The sequence below is a fragment of the Camarhynchus parvulus genome, chromosome 2, assembly GCF_901933205.1.
Source record: "Camarhynchus parvulus chromosome 2, STF_HiC, whole genome shotgun sequence".
Taxonomy (NCBI): domain Eukaryota; kingdom Metazoa; phylum Chordata; class Aves; order Passeriformes; family Thraupidae; genus Camarhynchus; species Camarhynchus parvulus.
This window is the reverse complement of record NC_044572.1, coordinates 21,909,165-21,928,396: the sequence shown is the minus strand read 5'-3', so window position 1 is coordinate 21,928,396 and position 19,232 is coordinate 21,909,165. Positions and strand designations below refer to the sequence as shown.

General features: G+C 39.7%; 1 protein-coding gene across 2 annotated transcripts; it reads left to right on the top strand.

Annotated features, from left to right (window-relative positions):
- Positions 1–8,966: 8,966 nt before the first annotated feature.
- On the top strand, positions 8,967–17,258 carry SRI (sorcin). 2 transcript variants are annotated; one of them, XM_030964644.1, is made up of 8 exons: positions 8,967–9,147; positions 9,809–9,892; positions 13,067–13,136; positions 13,821–13,864; positions 14,898–15,045; positions 15,201–15,314; positions 15,744–15,802; positions 16,481–17,258. In XM_030964644.1, the coding sequence occupies exons 1-8, from the start codon at positions 9,100–9,102 to the stop codon at positions 16,505–16,507; spliced, it is 594 nt and encodes a 197-aa protein (XP_030820504.1). In that variant the 5' UTR covers positions 8,967–9,099; the 3' UTR covers positions 16,508–17,258. The 2 variants fall into 2 exon arrangements, with proteins under 2 accessions (XP_030820504.1, XP_030820512.1); XM_030964652.1 differs by having other exon boundaries at positions 8,967–9,120; positions 16,481–16,841.
- Positions 17,259–19,232: the final 1,974 nt, after the last annotated feature.

Genomic DNA, 19,232 nt, shown 5'->3' with positions numbered 1-19,232 from the left:
GTGCTTTAGTCAAGCTTAAATCACTGAGTTTAGCATAGGGACATCAGCATTAGATTAAATGTTAATTGCCTATGTAATGCAGAAGGTTATATACACTGCATTGCGAAATCCTTGATTATTCTTCTCAATAGGGGAAGGAGTGTGTGAATGCTACCACCTGCATGCCTTTTGTTTATTTTTCTGAGACTTGCTAAGAACAGACAATTCAAAAAACAATCATGTTTCATCTTCTCTTTCTTTCTCCACACAGTTATGACAGAAAAAAGTAAGTGAAGACTTTCTTAAGTAGGTCACTCTAGCACAAGCACAGAGTATGTGTAAATAAAGAGCCATGGAATTTCCCCTTAGCTATCTGGAGAGAAATTTCAGTGATCTGCCCAACCATTGTTTTGTCAGAGATGTGCCAGGGAAAACAGGAAAAATAAATTTAGCAGAATATACAATAGTAACAACTTCCTAAGGAGGGTTGTTAAGTTTTTAGAAAACACTTAGCAATAAAATAGACTAATTCCATTCAATCTGTTACACACAACAGAAGGAGCAAGCTAAGAAAGGATGACAGTGTTAGAACTAGGTGCAGTGCTAATGTACTCTGGGAATGTGCCATAAATCCCAACCTTGGATTTAATAAAGGCTTAAATACGATTACTTCTGCTGAATATTCATGCTGTAACTAGTTAAATTATAGAAGTGCTACCTAAAGATTTTACAAATTAAATAAACTGAAAGACTCATAGGAAATTAAAACACCAACCTTGTCTACAAGGAGGTAAAAACGTACTGTTCAAAGGCAGAAAGAACTAGAAGCATCTGACCACTCCTGACACCCTCAGTTCTAACTACTGCAGCAGAAGAAAATCAAGCACCTCTCTTTGATGCAAAATACTTATACCTAATGTATATCTACAGGGAAGACAACTTTTAAAACCAGATCTTTCAGCCAGGATAATAACACCCCTTAACATGCCTCCACATTATGTTCCAGAGAGGAAAGGGCAGTATTTGCAGATAATTTTTTTCTAACTGGTTTTATTAACAGAGTCCATGAGGGAAACAAAATAAAGCACTTCATCCATACTTATTTTCCACCTTTCTCTTCTTGCACTCACAAACCTCCAGAGCAAGCAGACTTATTTACTGCTCAGATAAAACAAGCCTGGCCACTTCAACAAGCATGAAGATAGATACCTGTGACCTCTGATCCCAGCTAGGTTTTCAGCAGAGGCCTTCAGAAGTCTGATTCCTGTGCAAAATAGGACTCTGCAAGTATAATTCACTGTGCCCACTACCAGTGAATAACTGGGGCCCCTTAAGTCCAAGATAATGGTTGTCATGAGCTATCATAAAACCATTTTACAAGTCAAAACAACTGCGCCTCTGCCCTGAGCATATCTGTGGCTTTTTCAGACCATGTCTTTTAGGGCTTTTTTCCAAGTCTTCCATGTTTTGTTGGCCTCCATGCCAAAATATGATGTGAACAGTAGTTCTGACCAATTTTTTAAAGTGCATATTTGAAATACATGTATGGAAGTCTGCAAACGCTTTGAAGTGTTAGATGTGGAGGTATTGTGCTTAAGCTAAACTATTGGAAAGACATTATCAGGTATTAGCCAGTACAAAAGGTGATGAAAACTGTCTCACAAATGAACAAAGACACAAAACCTGTGGATGAAAGCAGAAAGGGAAGAAAGAACATCCTCAGAGTTACATAAAAGCCCTAATCTGTTATTGCACTAATCCATAAGTGTGGACATGACTGTGCTTGAACTGACTGGGTTGCCACATTTGAGAGCAACTCCATAATCCAGAGCCTTGTTTTCATGTTTACTGCCACCAACCAACTGTTCTAACTTTTGTTTAAATAAATTTCAAATGAAATCAGAAAGCTTTTCTGTTAACTTGCAGAATGCTGTTAGACAGTTCAAGGCCAATTCATTCCTGGCTGCAAGAGGTTAAGCATGCACAACACAAATGGAAACCACCAAGTGATTATTAGCATCTGCAAAGATTCCAGGAACAGGTCAATTATATATAAATAAGTATCAACTGGAAAGCCTTAATCATTTTGGAGCACAGAGTACAACTGAAAGCCTGCCTAGCCTATTTTTGTTTTTCCATAAGTCCTGCGCATGATTTTATAAACATTTGTGGATGTCTTACTTAGAGGTGATGTATGACCTTTCATTTTCTTCATGAAAATTCTAATCATTTCACTGAAAGAATAAGGAATAATCAGCCATAATGTACATATTAACAATGTATGAAAGAATCCAGCTGCAAAAGGACTGAACAAGAAAGAAGCATCAATATGACAACAACAACAACAAAACCGTACCAGACATCCTGCAAACATGAAGTAAGAACAAACTACATCATCAGCTCTCCTAACAGCCATGGTACCATGTTCTAAATCAAATATTATTATGTTTTGATACATTATTATGCATAACTGGCTAATGATTTCTGACTTGACTTCACAAATTATGATCTCATTTGTGCATCATGCTCACTCTTTCTAGGTGGACAAGATTTTTATGCTCAACAAAGGGAGAAGAAATGTTCTCTGTGATACACTTCAAATAAAATATGGCAAAGTGGAATATTTTCAGTGGCAGAGTTGTGGCTAATTTTAGAAATTACACTTCTCAACCAATCTAGTTATTTAGAACTGTCATACTCAAGCATTTAAATATTACCCATAATCTTCAGGATGGATTCCCAAACATATATGCATGAATATGTGTTAAATTTTTGCAATAGAAAAACCTATATATAAACTCCTAAACCACTGTTAGACATTTTAAAAGAGACTTTTGGCACAAATAATTGCTTTAGGCTTGGGAATTCTACGGCTCCTACTAGAGATGAGCGCTGGGACCCAAGGAGCTGCTTCCACAGCTGGTACCAGAGGCCTGTCTAGGTCTAGGTATTTCTGTCTTTGGTAGAACTTATATTTGGATATTGTGAAAAACAGGTGTAGGTTAGACAGCCAGCAAGCAAGAGCTGATGTGCCTGAATTAGAAGTAGCAGTGTGACATCTAGTGGGCTTTTTTTGGGACAGGAATAGGCTTATTGCTTTTTAGCAAGTCATAAAGCTCACAGATCACAGAACATTCTGAGTTGAAAGGGACCCACAAGGACCAGCAATTCCAATTCTTAAATGAATGGCCTGTACAGGGATTGAATTCATGACTCTGGAGTTATTAGCACCATGCTCTACCAATTGAGATAATAGGTTTCAAGAAATTGAACAAAAGGAGCAAAGAAGCTAATACAAGGAACAAAGAAAACAGCCACAGACTATACAGGTGAGGAAAAAATATTTACAAAAGCCAGAGGTGCAGGATGAAGTGTTCACTTGTGTTCACTGGTATTGCTTTCAGAGTGTACTCAAGTATGACTGACAGGAATTGAAAATACATCTCATGTTGGCCACTTGGGGATATGTGTTGCAATATTTGAGGCATTTTCAACATACATCCCATGCTGCAACAGAAGCATTAACCAAAACAAGAGAGGAGACATCATGATTAGGAAAGTGACTTTTCTCCACAGAGTGCGACACACCTTTCACTTCCAGTATGCTGAAACCTGGGATTCCCCCAAATGCTAAAAACTCCATTGCGTCATATTTGGTAATGGGGCACTTAAAAACAAGTAAAAAAAACCTAAACTTTATTTTCCTGTTTATTTCCCTTCTACTACATGAGTCACATGCAAACCAGCCCAAGATGTTTCCCCAGTAATTTGGCCAGTCTCATTACATCTGGAAATGAGAGATCAGCAAATGGAAATGAATTCTGGTAGCACTGCACTGGTGTCAACTCCGTTCAACTCAGTAGACTATGGAGAGAATAAACACTATCTGCCTACATTCTCAACAGATTTTGGAGCTAAGAATGAGAGCCCTAATGGACATCAGGCACCTGATGGGTGACAATCATAGAATTCAGACACCTGAAGCATCATTTCTATGCTCTGTATGTTGTTTTTGTGCCCAGAAGTTACTGTCCCTGAACCACCGCTAACTCGCCAGCTATGAGTTCATTTCTCACCTATCGCCAGTAGTGGTGCTGCAGAGCATAATGCCTAAACCGTCAGGAATATCCCTTTCGTAGCTGGATACCCATGGCACTGCTTCAGAAGAATAAGGCTTCACAGCAATTCCTTTCCATCTCCACCTGGGACTTTTACACGCCTTTCTTTACCATCCAGCTGGTACAGCAGAATCCTAGCCTTTCAGAAGTTAAAGTAGCATAATAAATATTCTGATTTATATGAGACCATATATGCTGACACATAGGATTGCAAAAACTGTTGTACAGGAAGAATCAGATGCCTTATTGCTGAACTTGTTCTGTGCTTCAATCCTTTATACACAGTTCCTTTTCATATCCTGGCTTCTGTCCAGTAAAAACAGAGACCTGAATCCTGACCCCATGTTATTCCACAAAATAATTAAAAGAGCTTGCATGACTTTCTTTGGTGGTCATCAATCTGTTTTATATTATCCAAGCTCTTGGTACTGAAGGTTTTGAAATAAGGTATTTTGATTGTAAAGGAATAAAAATCAGTTGAAAAGTGATATGCAAAGTAAGCAGCATTGTAAATGTCTTTTTCAAGCCATAGGCACGTATCACTGTTATCATCTGATATCTTTATATTGCAATTATATCTTGGGAGCCATCTTGAGAGCCATCTGACTGCAACGTACCAGATCTAAGAAATTAATGTCATTACTGAAAAAGTGCATTTCAGCTTTTGTTCTGTAAAGAACTCATGCCTGGGGAGCACACAAACTGTTGTATTTATAATTAAATGGATGTGGTAGATTGTGTTATTGTACGGCATTGAATAAAAGCTGAGTGTTAGCCTCAAAAAATCTCAATATCAAAACCTCACAAGCTGCACCATCCACAATTAAGGTTATCTTGTTTTAGGCCTTCCATGATAGTCTTGCTGATGCCCAGGAAGTGATGAACAATTTCCACAACTCTGAACACAGATGTAACAAAGAAGTTGACTATGGAGTAAAGGAGTTGGTCACCTCTGAACCATCTATTAAAAAAGTTGCAGCTGGGAGGGAAAAGTCTGGAAGACAGATAAAGCAGAAAAACTGAGGTAGCTCAAACTGGATGACTAAAATCTATAGAAAATTTTGTTCTCCATATTCTCTGTATCTATAAATCAACAGAAATGCCTTCCCGTTGCCCCCTATCCTTTCAAGTACATCATATGATGAATCCAGCATAAAACTTGGTTACTAAAGGAAATCCTGTACAAAATACTTGGCTGCAGAACTGAGCATAAGTAATATGCAGTAAATAAAAAATGAAAGGGTGGCATCAAAGATATTAAAACAGCAGAACACAGAAGCACCATTCCTCTGGGCAACAAGTCAGGCATTTTATTAGAGACATTTGGTCTGTATTGTAGGTATTTTTCCACTGTTTAAAATTATGCTTCTTTTCAAGTATTGCGATTAAAAGGGTGAGGAGATTATTTCTTGGCCTTCCTTTATTTATTCTGAAATTTTTATCACCTCAGCCGCGCTAAGTAAACACCTCAAGAAAATTGAACTTTACACTTGAATTCTCTTTCTCCTTCCTAGCTTTATTGTAGTTGTCAGGGAAGTGTAACACCTCAGCACACCAGCACCAAGCTCCCAGCCACTACACCAGATGGGAATGTTACTGGCAGCAGGATCCAGCTCCAGGCTTTCTGTTCAGGATGACCAAATTCCCACATCATGTGTGAGCTCATGTCACAGTTAAATGTACCCAGACTTAGAAGGAACAGAATTAGAGCAGATGGGCAAACAGAAAGTCTGTGACTTGTCATGGGTTTATGCTAGCCTTGGTTCACTTTGAGGAAGCATGGCACACATAATGAATGTGACTTGTGACCAGAGGTTAGGGTTACACTATTACTGTAGCTCCATTCTGAATTCTTTCTTAAAATCCTACTATAAAGAATCCAGAAAAAGCTATGGAATGAAAACTGTGCACATAATTTTCCCTGTCTAAACAAAATTGTTTTACCTAGGCCTTTTCTTAGAAAAATAGTGAATTATCAAAAAAAAAAAGGCAATAGTACTAGCATCCTGTGTTGCTTGACTTCAATTTTCCCACTACAGGGATCACACACTCTTGAGATCTGCAAAATCAGAAACTATTTATTCCACACAGATTTCTTACTGGTGTGTTTGTAATATGATGAACTTATGGAAACTTAAAAGGTTACCACAGCTCAGTAGCCCTTCAGAAGGCAGATGCATACTCAATAATCTCCTCAAACAGCTTTCCTTTGCAACCTTCATTTTCCTCGGATAAGGAATAAGCAAATGCACCAGTGCAAACAAAATGCCTACCCAACAATCCAATCCATTTAAAATACATCCCTTGGTTACACATCTCCTAGCTCTTCTGCTCATGTATGTTGGAATATAAATAATCTTGCAAATGCTAACTACTGAGTGCAGTGCATTTGGGCCCCTCACTACGAGAACACTGAGGTGGTGGGGCAAGAGAAGGGCAACAGAGTTGACGAAGGGTCTGGAACACAAGTCTGATGAAGAGCAGGGGACCAGGGGTGATTAGTGTGGAGAAAAGGAGGCTGAAAGGGGACAGTATGACTCTCTACAACTGCCTGAAAAAAGGTCACAGTGAGGTGGGCGTCAGTCTCTACTTGCAAGGAACAAAAGAGGAAATGGACACAAGTTGTGCCAGGGGAGGTTTTTGGATATTTGGAGAAATGTCTTTATTGAAAGCATTGTTGAGCTTCAGAACAGGCTGCCCAAGGAAGTGGCTGAATCACCATCTCTGGGGGAATTAAAAGACCTGTAGATATAGCACTGAGGGACATGGTTTAGTGGTGGGCCTGGCAGTGCTGGATTAACAGGTGGTCTCAATGTTCCAAGAGATCTTTTCCAGCCTAAACTCTATGATTTGCTGAGTGCCATGAGTCTCAGTAGAAGTACTGAAAATAGAGGATGTCCAGATATTTACGCTGAATTAAAGTACAGAAAAACCCTACCCCAAATTATGAAACACATCTTCCTTCTCTATACAGCTACATGGTACAGCTTAGTGTCTTTATCTACCGACTGGTATAAATCATATCTAGTTTTTTCCCACTGAAGCAATGAAAAATTCATTCCTATTAAGTTACAGGCAATACATATATATAATTTGACATTTTGTTTATCAATGTATAACTCTTCAAATCTTATCTCATACATTCTTTACCACTTATTTTCAATCTTTCCAGCCTTTTTTATCCCTGTTCCTAGGTCCTATTTTAATTAGGAGAGTTTTTTGTTCGGACATTAATATATGTACTCTAACAAAGTGCAGCACAGAGCCTGCAATAACCTTCACTGCACGTGATTGTCTGGTCAAAACAACTATTTGACCACCACACAGCTTGATATCAACACATTTAGTTAAATATCTTTGTGAGATAGGTATTTCTTAAGCCAAGAAACTAGACAGGGTAACTGCTTTGTTTCTCAGCTGCTTCATAGCTTCATATATGCTATTCTCTGTGAGGAAGTCATTAAATAATTATTTGTCTCATTTGGCAACTCTATTGATTATTAAATAACACAGAACATCTGTTTTGTTTTCATGTCATTTGCAATCGTTAGCAGTTATAAGGTGCAATTAGTGCTGAAATAATAAAATATATGCCACGTAGATAATGTCTGAAAGTCCCGTTTACTGGATGACTTAGAAGCTGAGAAGGGTGACTCACTTTAAATGGAAAGTTTACTATAAATTAGCATACTTTAATTCATTGAGGTCCTACTCAAATTTTTAACGTGCTTCAGAAATTATGTCAATAAACAGAAAAATAAAATGTTATGCTTCAGATTCTTAACAACGGGACATTTGCCCTGCAAGGTCTCTGTCAGGAGATTTGTTTCAGTCATACAGACTCCAGTAACTGATTTCTCATGGTCTTGCGTCTGAATTAAACAGCTCTCACTAGGAGAGAGAGGGAGTTCTCTGTTTTGCAAAGTCGCAAGGCCAGCTCAGACCAAGCCGTGGCCGCTCTGGCTGATGCTGCTCCCCGGGGTGTTGGGTGGACAGCGGAGAAAACCTCGGGCTGCACCGGGCAGCGCCGCCAGCCGGGAGGAGGCTGCGGGATCAAAGCTCTCCCAGAGAATCCCCACACCCGGAGCGGCCCCGACTGAACACAACAGGGCTCCCCCGCTCCAGTGGCACACGGGCATTTCCCCAGCTCCTACTCCAGAATTTGGACCTACAGACCCAAAAGAAATTATACAGCTTATTCTCTGTCTTTGGGAGCAGGGACGGGTGGTCTGATTCTGAAGAAAAAGCAACGGTACCAACAGAGAACACGTAAGGATACGTTTTGGGATGCACGACACAGACGCACGAACTGCTCAGCCTTGCGGTCTTTTGGTAAACCACGAGTCGGTGGTTCTGAAATAATCTGGTATCAACTCAACCGATTCACCGGTAAACATGTCGGGAGCTTTCCTGTCACCTTAGCGGGTCACAGCCGCCACAGAACACCGTTTTCCTGGGAGCGGCGGTCCCGGGATGCGCCAGGAGCCGGCTCCACCTCCGCTGCTCGCTCCTCCTCCTCAGCGGAGCGGTTCCACGGGCGCTGCCTCCCGCGGGTGTCTGACAGCTGCTGGCCGGGAACCGCTGGCGATCTGAGCCCGCAGTCCTGGCCGCCCTTGACCGAGCTCAGCACCCGCCGCTCTCCCCAGCCACCCCCTCACCGACAGAGCCACGTCCCGCCCCGTAGTGCGGGCGGGCCCCACGCAGCGCCGCGCCCCGCCCTGCTGGGCCGGGAAATGCCGCCGCGGGGCCACGGGCCGGTACCACCGTGCCGGAGGGGGAACTGGGAGGGGAGGAGATCGGAGGGGGCGGCCCCTCACCTCCCGACGGCACCGCCCGGCACCGCCCGCTGCCCTGGTGGCGGAAGGTCGCCGCTTGCCCCGCCCGGGCGGTGGCGGGACGCGGGCTCCGGGGAGGGCCGGGGCTGGAAGTTGCCGCCCTCCCTCCGTATCCGGGTGGTTGCTCCCGGGCGCAGCCGGACCGCCGGAGCCGGTGCCAGGCGAAGATGGCGTATCCCGGACAGCCGGTACCCGGCGGGTTCTGCCAGGGCGGGGTGAGCGGGGCCGGGGCCCGCGGAGAGATGTGGCCGGCGGGAGCGGCGGGAGCCGGGTCAGGCGGGGTCTGCCCGGCCTCTGCCCGCCGCTCCCGCCGGGAGGGGCCGCAGGCGCCGCTCGAGGCTGCGCCGAGAAGGGAGGGAGGAGGCGCCTCCCCCGCTGCTGCTGCCGGGGGAGAAAGTCAGTGCTGAGGGTGTCATTCCATGATTTTCACTTAAGAATCAGTTTTATTTAAGGGTTTTCACACTTAATGCATATTCTTCCATGTATTTGCCCTAGACATCTGTTTTGCTCAACTTTTCTGAGGTGGATAAAAAAATTTGCAGTGCCTTAGTATTTCTTCGGCGCGCCGTTTTCTGTTAGGGGTAGAATAAAATGAAACCTAGGTGAGAGATGGACCAGGCTGGATCTAGATCAGTCGATTGCCCCTGTGCAAGGTTTTACACTGATCTGCTTACATTACAATGCATTAGTATATCAGTACTGAAATTGAGAGTTGATTTGGGGGATTTTTTCATGAGGAGTTTAGTTTTTGGTTGGTTTGATTTTGTTTTTGTTTTGTTGGTTTTTTTATGGTGTGTATGTAAAAACATAAGTTGATAACTACAGATCCTTAACTGAATCATTGATTTAAAATTAATTTTTTTGTTGTTTCCAAAGTATGGAGGAGCTCCAGGAGGACCAGCATTCCCTGGACAAGCTCAGGATCCTTTGTATGGTTATTTTGCTGCAGTAGGAGGGCAGGTAAACTTACAAAATTTACTTATTTGACTTACAAAATTTACTAAACTTATAATATTTACTTCTTGGATTTTTTTTTTTCTTCTGGGGGAATACTCTCCACGTTTGGAAGGAGAAATGCCTAGTATTTGCAGTTAGAAAAACTGATGTTTCTAGTTAAAAAAACCAAATCCATAATTGTTTTACTTAGCCTATTTGCCATGTACAGCTGTATTGGTCTATGTTATAGCTGTATACCTACAGGAACTATACAGGAACTATGCAATTTGAATAATGCTGTTAGTTTCTATATTGTATGTGTAAATACGTACATGTATACACAAACATAGGCATGTATGCCTCTATTTCCTATACAGGTATATGCAGGGAATATATAGATGCATGAGGTTTTGTAACTGAATTGTGACAGCTCTGGGTTGGTGAATGCTGCCAGGCTTAGGAGAAAGAAAAGAGAAACAGTGGAAAGCATGGGCTGTGGAGATGGCCTGGCTAAGAGCAGGAAATGCTAACAGGAAAGAGGTCATTACATGATCTTAATAGACTCACAAATGGAAAAGCAGTCATGGGTTGTGCCAACATCTGGGTTTACTGGTAACATAGAGTCCTTATTCTTCTAAAGGAAAGGCTTTCACAAGTCTTTTTTTTCCTTCCCTGTCATTCTGCACTGCATTTTAAATTTCTTTCCGGTAATTTTGTGGCATATACTGTTTTTGTATGATCATGTATGTTGCTAGAAACAAATGCTCTTTGAACTGTATTACAGAGTTTAGGAACAATTAAGTTAGGTTGATTGAGCTGAAGTTCCTTGTTTGTTTGCTATATTACAGCTATTTATTGCACACCTGTAGGGTGTGTGCAAATCTAAAACTCTGCTCTTGTATCTGCTATCCTCAGGTAGATGCAAACCACAACATGAAAATTTAAATTCAACAATATTAGCTGATGTTCAGATTCCCACCATAACTTGGTTTAGTTTTGTTCTGTATGTTACTCTTTTGAATTAATAATGCATCTTGCAGTCTGTGTCCTACTTCTTCTAACTGGTTATGAAAATATTTAGACTGTGTGTTTTTTAGTAAAGGAGAACACTGGAATGACCTCTGTGTAGTGAGGCCTTTCTGAGAAGGTGGAGCCCAGAGCTGAGTTCTGCTGAATGTGCTGACAATTTGTCTGCCAGCTGAGATGTGTCTGTGCAGGTGCCTCCTGGATGTGTGCCAGGAGTCAGCACTGGAGCCAGTAACTGATGCTGGACAAATGAATAAGCGCCTATTGTAAAGAGAAAGGGAGGGAGCAGCAAACAGGATACAGCACTGTGGAGAAGAGGTGGCAGGAGCTGGATTTCAGCCAAACATAGACCATTTTCAGCTCTGTCAAGTGAGGCATGGATACTGGAAGCTGGATACTACCCATACCCAGTGGGTTGATGGGTATGATCAAGTTAGCATTTAAGAATACTTAAGTTAATACTTTGAAATGTTTTCCATTTGTAGAAATCATTCCTTACTAAAATGAACTCAGTAGCTTTCAAAGTTATCCTTGGAATCTGAGGTGTCTGTTTCTGGTACCAGTTTCTGTGCAGAAGTAAAAACCCTGTAGGGAGACACTGAAATGTAACAGATAAATTATCACTTGCCTTTATGGCCATCCATGCAACTCTGTAAAAAGCCACATCTCAGTTATCCATCTATACTTACTGTAGAATTAGTATGTTTTGGTTATGGTTTGCTGCTGTGTTGTTTTTATGCTATATAATATTTAGTGTTTTCTCTGAGCTTTCTTTGAAGTAGTACACAACAGGGATCTTGTCTTTGACTTGATGAATTAGTTTCCTTTGTTCACAGAAGAAAGTCAAAAGTATTGTTTGAAATCTTTATTCAATTGAGTATGTCTTTGTAGGAAGTAATAATTTACTTTTTAGCCTGTTTGAAAAGCCCATAGACATTGTCTAGTTTAACCTGCTTATGTTCTACTAAAAAAACCAAAAAAGACAAGCATATTTTTGGTAATGTTAATCTTGATTACACTCATGCTTTTGTATCTTCCTCTGTTTTAAGGTTATGCAGTTCCTATCTTTATTTCAGAAAGTACAAAGCCTTTGAAGAGATCAGTTACTTAACATTAATGACTATTTCAAATTTCTTCCCTTTCCCCACCCTGTGAATTGAAATTATTAAATACATCTGTATAATTAGACTGATGGAGTAGATAGGAAGCAAATTTGGGTGTAACTGCCATTAACTTGACATAGACTCAAAACATAGTTGCCTTTTTTCAGAACCTTGTCAAGTATCATTTAAAATAGAACTACTATTTATCTTCTAAACAACGATATTTTATTTCTGAAAGTTATCAGGCTGTGTTGTTCCCACCGTATCATTCAGTAGAATATCTGTACTCTTGAGAAAAAGAGTTTTCAAAAGTGGGTTTAAAAGCATAAGGAAAATGCTGTAGCAAACAGAATCATAGAATATGCTGAGTTGGAAGGGATCCACAAGGATCACTGAGTCCAACTCCTGGCCCTGCTAAAGACACCCCAAGAATCAAACCAAGTGCCCAAGTGTGTTGTCCAAATAACTTCTTCAACTCTGCCAGGCTTGGTGCTGTGATCACGTCACTGGGAAGCCCATTCCAGTGCTCAGCCACTCTCTGGGCAAAAAAACCTTTTCCTGATAGCCAAATTAAACCTCCCTTGACTTGGCTTTTCATCTTCTAATGCTTTGCAGAAGTGTCATTATTTTTTATGTCTACAGACATAATGTTCCATTCCTGAATGAGATTAATTTAAACTCTGTGTGAACCAAACTTCATGTTGGGGATGTGAGGAATAAAGCTTAGAATTCCACCTCCAGTTCTGGCAGCTCATTGCTTTCCATGAATTGGCTGTTGTTTTCTCTATTTGGCCCTGAGCAGGATTTGTTGGAAGTGAGGCTTTTTCCAAGCCATGTGGATAGGTATCTTCTGATTTTTTTGTTTTTCTTTCAAAGTTCTTTGCTTTCTACGTTTGCTTGTTCTACTAGCAACTTAATATTCTAAAAAGCAGGAATTTTTATATTTGTGAGTTATGAGGATGTCTTGAGAAGCATAACTAATTGAATGCCACTGGAAAGGGAGTGGGTACTGGGAATAAGCAGCCTGGGAGAGGGTATTAATAGCTGATACATCTTCTGTTATCGAAAGGATGGACAAATAGATGCTGATGAGCTACAGAGATGTCTCACCCAGTCAGGGATTGCAGGATCATATAAACGTAAGTTAATGATTTGAATGAACAAGCACATCTAAAGCACACTAATTCTTCTTCCCTAGAAAACGTGTAGTTGTGCCTTCTGCAGAGCTGGGTTTTTTTCTTTGCATGGCAAATGGTTTCCTTTCCATATCTTGGTCATGTAAATTCTCTGTATTCAGTTCTGTGGGGCAAGGATTTGCCTTTTCAGCCTCCTTAGTTCCCCACTCTGCTGAGCTGTGGAGTTGAAGTGGTTTGTTTTGTAATGGACAGACAGTTCTAAAAAGATGCTTTGCTTTGGTTTGAACTGAGCTTTGATATTGACCAAAATCTGTGACAGTATTCCTCTGCTGGGATAACTCCTGTTCAGTTTACAGCTTCTGTGAGTGAAACTGGCTTGCTCAAGTGGTGTCTGTTGGGGGGGAATATAAATGACCACTTTGAAACCCAAAACTATTGTGGATTAAGATGAGAGCAAGTTAATTTTAAATATAACTTGAATTGCCTCCAAATTGCCTGCTGTCAGTTTTTCTAACAAGTAATGGCACTTACTTGGATGAAAAATATGGTATGGCTGTATACAAGGGAACCAATTACGTAATAGTTTATATAATTTAAATTTATAATAAATCTGAAATTTTATGTTTAGATAAAACTGAAGAATATGCTCTTAACATAATTTATTTTTCCTTTTTCTAATTGTAACAGCTTTCAACTTAGAGACTTGCAGACTTATGATCTCAATGCTGGATGTATCCTTTAGTATGAAACGTAAACATTTTTGCATTATGTAAGCAAAGATGAGAGAGCGCCAAAACATTTGGGAAATGCTTTGTAGTTTCCATTCAGCCTTTACGTAATAAGTCTTGTGATCGTTGTGATTGGGAAGATACAAAACTCCATTCTCACTAATTTTAGCAAATTAAGAAATAATAAATAAATGAGGCTCTTGGTGACCAATCATTTTACAGCAAGTGGTATCCCTCTAAGCCTGGGGAGCTGTTTCGCCATTAAGTGTAAGAACAGTCAGGTCTGGTGGCCCAGAATAAAGTATTGTGCAAATCACTTATTGTGCTTTTCAAATAGGACACTTTTACAATTTCTCATCTTTCCTAATGAATTTTAAGCATTTGTTGTACACAGACTGAATACAATCTAAGTCCTCCTAAATCCTGTTCCATGAATAAATCAGCTTTGAGTATCTAATGGAATGGTATATGGCATTCAGCAGTAGGACCTGTGGAAGACTTAGATATTCTGTGTAAGGTTGGAATCTTTGGAGGTTTGTTAGCCAAAACTTAAATTGAAAGTTTTCCTACTTAAAAAGAAAAAAGCAGAAATTAAACTGGAAGGGCTCTTAGCTCATCTCGAACAAACCACTTAGAATACAAGAGAACTAATATTATAACAATTTATTGTTTGGCATTTATTTTTATTTCAGCTATGTATTTAATTGGATACAATTACATAGCAGCAGGTTAAAGAGAAGTGTGTCAACTAAAGTAGAATTCACAAAGGGAAAATTGCTTTAGCAGGTTTCACTGGGAAGAAGTGGGGAGAGCAGATCTCTGACCTTAGGTTTTGGGTAGTATTACCTCCATCTCTGCTGGGGGATGCTTTAGTGTTCTATGAGAGAAATTAATAATAGTAAAATTGTATTAATAGGGGCCTTCAAGTAAGTTTTAACTCCAGAGAGATGCCTTTTTTGTTTGGTTGGGTTTGTTTGTCAGATTTTGTTGGTGGTTTTGTTTAGCTAAGAAATGTTTTTCTTAGCTTTGAAATCAGAGGGATATGTCTGGCACACTGGGATTTAATGAGTTTAAAGAACTCTGGGCTGTGGTCAATGGCTGGAAGCAACACTTTGTAAGTTTTGACAGTGATGGAAGTGGCACAGTGGATCGTCAGGAACTTGAGAAAGCCTTGATGACCATGGGTAAGTTGTGAAATGTTCTTGCTTCTGACACTGACTCACACCATTTCCCAGTTATCATCCTGCAGTAACTAACACATGATATTTCCAATGAAAACTTGTTGGATTCTATTAACTTACCTGGCTTTTCAAAATAAGACTTTATTATTTTCAAATAGGATTTAGACTGAGCCCACAGGCTGTGACTGCCATCACAAGGCGATACAGCACTCAAGGAAAGATTGCATTTGATGATTACATTGCCTGCTGTGTGAAACTCCGAGCTCTCACTGGTATGCTGGATTATAGCCTTGTTGCTGTCATCCCCATAATATATTTTTATTTAATAAAACCTGTTTCTTTACTTATCTCAACTTCGGCATACTACAAAAGAGGTTTCTATCAATAGTCTACAGACTAGGATTTTTTAAATTCCCATGAAAAAAAGGACTTCATACTAATGCAGGGTTTACTCCAGAGACTAGAAAAGTAATGTTACCAAAATTGGGAAACTTTGTTTATTAACAGAACATAAAGGGTTTTATATGATAAACACAAAAATTTAGAGTGGGAAATTAAGTCTTGGAATGAATTGCAGTATTCTTCATCATGTTCTCCTTCATGTGACTTGGGAAATTTTAGGAAAGTGCTCTACACTTAAAAAAAATGTTTATTTGCAATTCTTCTTACCTGGTTTCTGTTTTCTTAATGAATTTTTGCAGAATGCTTTAGAAGAAGGGATACAACTCAGCAGGGTTTTGTGAACTTCCACTATGATGATGTAAGTAAATTTTAAGGAATCTATTAAAATTCCAGGGCAAAACAAAAGAAAAACTTAAGACAATCAGTAATGATTTGAGTTTGTGCCTTCCCTACACATGCAGCAAGAACCCAGAAGTTCTAGGGCATGTTTAGTATTGTCTCAAAAAGCTTTCATGTATTTTACAGAGTTCTATAAAATGTTGTGTACCTTTTTCTGAACTTCTAACTAGTGTGGTTCAAGAAGATCAAAGAAGCTACATCACTTGTTAGCATCACTTTCTGTGATTTTTTTTTCCATTTTCTGTTTTAAAGCTTGGTAGGCATTTTTCCTGGGAAGGGTTGGTGGAGTTCTGGTGGACGAATCACACTCAGTAAGGCTTCTGGGTCTTGGCTTCCTAGCCACATCTGTGCAGCAAAAAGAGAACACTAGATTTAAGTCATCCTGGGTTTGGGGGATTTTTTTGGAGCAAGTGGGGAGGACCATGTGTGCTAGTTTTTATTTTTGGTGTGGCTGGTATCAATAAGGAGATGCTTTGCTTTAATTAACTATTTGCTTATTTTCACATGTATTTTCAAGCTTTACTATTAATGGACTAAATTTCTTTACAGAAAATGTAGTGACAATGAGTATTGTAGGAGAAAAAAGTAAAAACTCATTCTCTGTCATACATCTAAGAAGTGCTTATTCTCTTTTCAGTTCATACAGTGTGTTATGAGCATCTAAATCAAAAGGAAGCAAGCCGTGGATGATCATGATTTAACATTCCAGTTTTATGAGCATCTTAATCAAAAGGAAGCAAGCTGTGGATGATCATGATTTAACATTCCAGTATGTGTTTTGCTTTGCCAAGTTCTCCAATGATTGAGTATCTCAGTATTGGAAATTGCATATTTTATGAAGGCATCCCTTTACGCACATTTTTTAGTCTTGATAATGAATATGAACTACTCATGTACTGTTGTCTTTAACTTCCAATGTGTGATTATCAAAGCTGCTTTTATTTTCATAAACTTGCAATTCACTATGCGTAACTCAGATCATGCAAATGGTAAGATTTTCAGTATATGTCTACTTTTTTCCCATGATTCACTAAAATCAGTTTCTGGAATGCAATTTACCGTTTTCTGACTTAAATAGTAACATGTGTATGACTTAAGAGGATACATATTTTCTTATCTTTGACAACATAGGACAGATGTACAAACTAAAAGGGATTTTGGAATGGTCATTTTGCACTGGTCTGTTAAAGTATCAGTAAGTTTTGGTTACTTACTTTGTCAGCTCTTTTGAAGATGAAGCCTGTGACACCATGCACTGAGTGCAAGACTACCTGCTAGAACTTCTTCTAAGCAGGGATGCAACAAAACATAGCAGAAAATTCTTCTAGCCTTGTGCCCTGGTACCGGGAGCTTTGTTCTTGTAAGATTCTTGCTTTGTTTGTGTCACTGCATAAAACACTTTTAAACATACAAAAGCTGTGCTGTGTCAGTTTGTGCATTAACTCTCCGTCACAGGCAGACAGACAGACTTCAGTTACATGTAAATAAATGTTTCTGTCTCCTCCACTTTAACCCCTAGCAAGTGGACTTCATGCCTCAATATGCCAGCTAACACAAAAGGGCCAAAACTCACTTGGAAAAAATTCTTGCCATGTTACTCTTTCAGATCACAGCAGTTGTTACCAATGAAAGCAGATACAGACAGGCAAGGCTTACTTGCCTGAGGCTCTTCAGGGTGAAAAAAAATGGGATTTTTGTTTGGTGGAGGTTTTATTGTTGCTTTTGTTGTAGGGATTTTTGAGAATGGGGAAGATGGACGTTGTATGAAAAGAGGGAACAGCAGGTAGTATAAACTGTTTTCCAAAAAAATAAGTTAATGAAACTTTTGTTAATTTTGGTCACTTCTGCCTACCACAGAGGAGTGATAGATGTTGTTTTTCTGCTTGTGAATACAATGCTATAAAAATGTTAAAAGAAGTATATTTCTTAAATAAGTAGTTTAAGGCAGTTTTGAGAAGGAACCTTTGCATTAAGGAATGAAAGCAAAACTACGCATATGTGCATATATATAGACATACATAAATATTCATCATTGGACAAATGAGCTCCTCAGAGCAGGAATCTCACTCAGAGATACTGTATTGTACCCTGCTTTGTGGAGGTGCCTATTAAATTTGGCACTTTAGTTTCTGGGCTGTAAATTCAAGGCAGGCTCGTCTTCCCTGAAGAAGCAACTTGTACTTACTGCTTAAATTTAGAATCCTTTGGGTATTACTTGTAGTTTCATTACAGAAGCTAGTTCTCTTTCTACCCTCATAATGAATTTCAAAGGCAAAGACAGCATTATAGATTCACATTCTATACATTGTCCTGTTGCACATAAAGTTGGGAAACAGATGGAATACTACTGGAAGTATTTCTAATGGAAAGACCAAAATCCACAAAGGTTTGTCTGAGTGTAGCAGACATCAGTTCTGCAGCAGTTCAAACCTTTGACAGCTGACGAGGTTGGTAAGCATGTGAAAAAAGGCTGTTCTTCCTGTAGGGATTTGAGTATTTTGTATATATACAGTGCTCATCCTTACACTTAATTTTACCCTAAGAAGAGTAAGAGATCTTTCCCAAAATGTTCTTTTCCCACACATCTTTACTTCTGCTTAGTTGTTTTTCTGGTCTTGTAGTGGCTTTGCTGGGATGGAATTAATTTTCTTTATAGCAGCCCAAAGGTTCAGATTTGTAACTGATCAGCAGCAATAACACAGAAATGTTTCAGCTGTTGCTGGGCAGTGCTTGCATAGTGTCCAGCTCTTCTCAGTTTCTCACTCTGCAGTCACAGTGAGTAGGCTGAGTGTGGGCAAGAGGCTGGGTAGGAATTCAGTGAGGACAGCTGACTCAGGTGGACCAAAGCACTCAAGACCCAAGGGCCCAAAACTCAAGTTTTGCTCAGTTTATTTCCCCAGGCTGAATCGGTATTTTGGCACCAGCCAGTTACTGGGCAGTGAAATGCAAGAAAGCAGTGTGAACCAATAGGGTTTTCTTCAGTAGTCTTGTAAGCATAAACCAGAGAAAACTGGAAAAAAAAATTGTTCCAAAACCAGGAGAAAATTCTGGCTTCCTCCAGAAAAAATAGTTTTTTGTTTTACATCAACGTTTCAAAAATCCAGTTTATTCACGGGGACTGATGAGATATGTAATCTTTAAAGTTTAGAGAGAAACTAAGCTAATACATACAGATGCTAAGGAGTTAGTACAGAGTTTGCTGTCCTAGCTAAAAAAGCCACCTGAAACCTTTGCAAAAATTGCTTCCCCATTAAGAGGAGATTCAGTGGATAGATTGAATATGCAAGTTACCTGCTTTAGAGAAACAGGTATTATTATTCTCAGAATTGATGGTTTCTCTTCTTCACAAGGCATACTGGGAGGGATACTCATGTGACACCAGGTGGGTG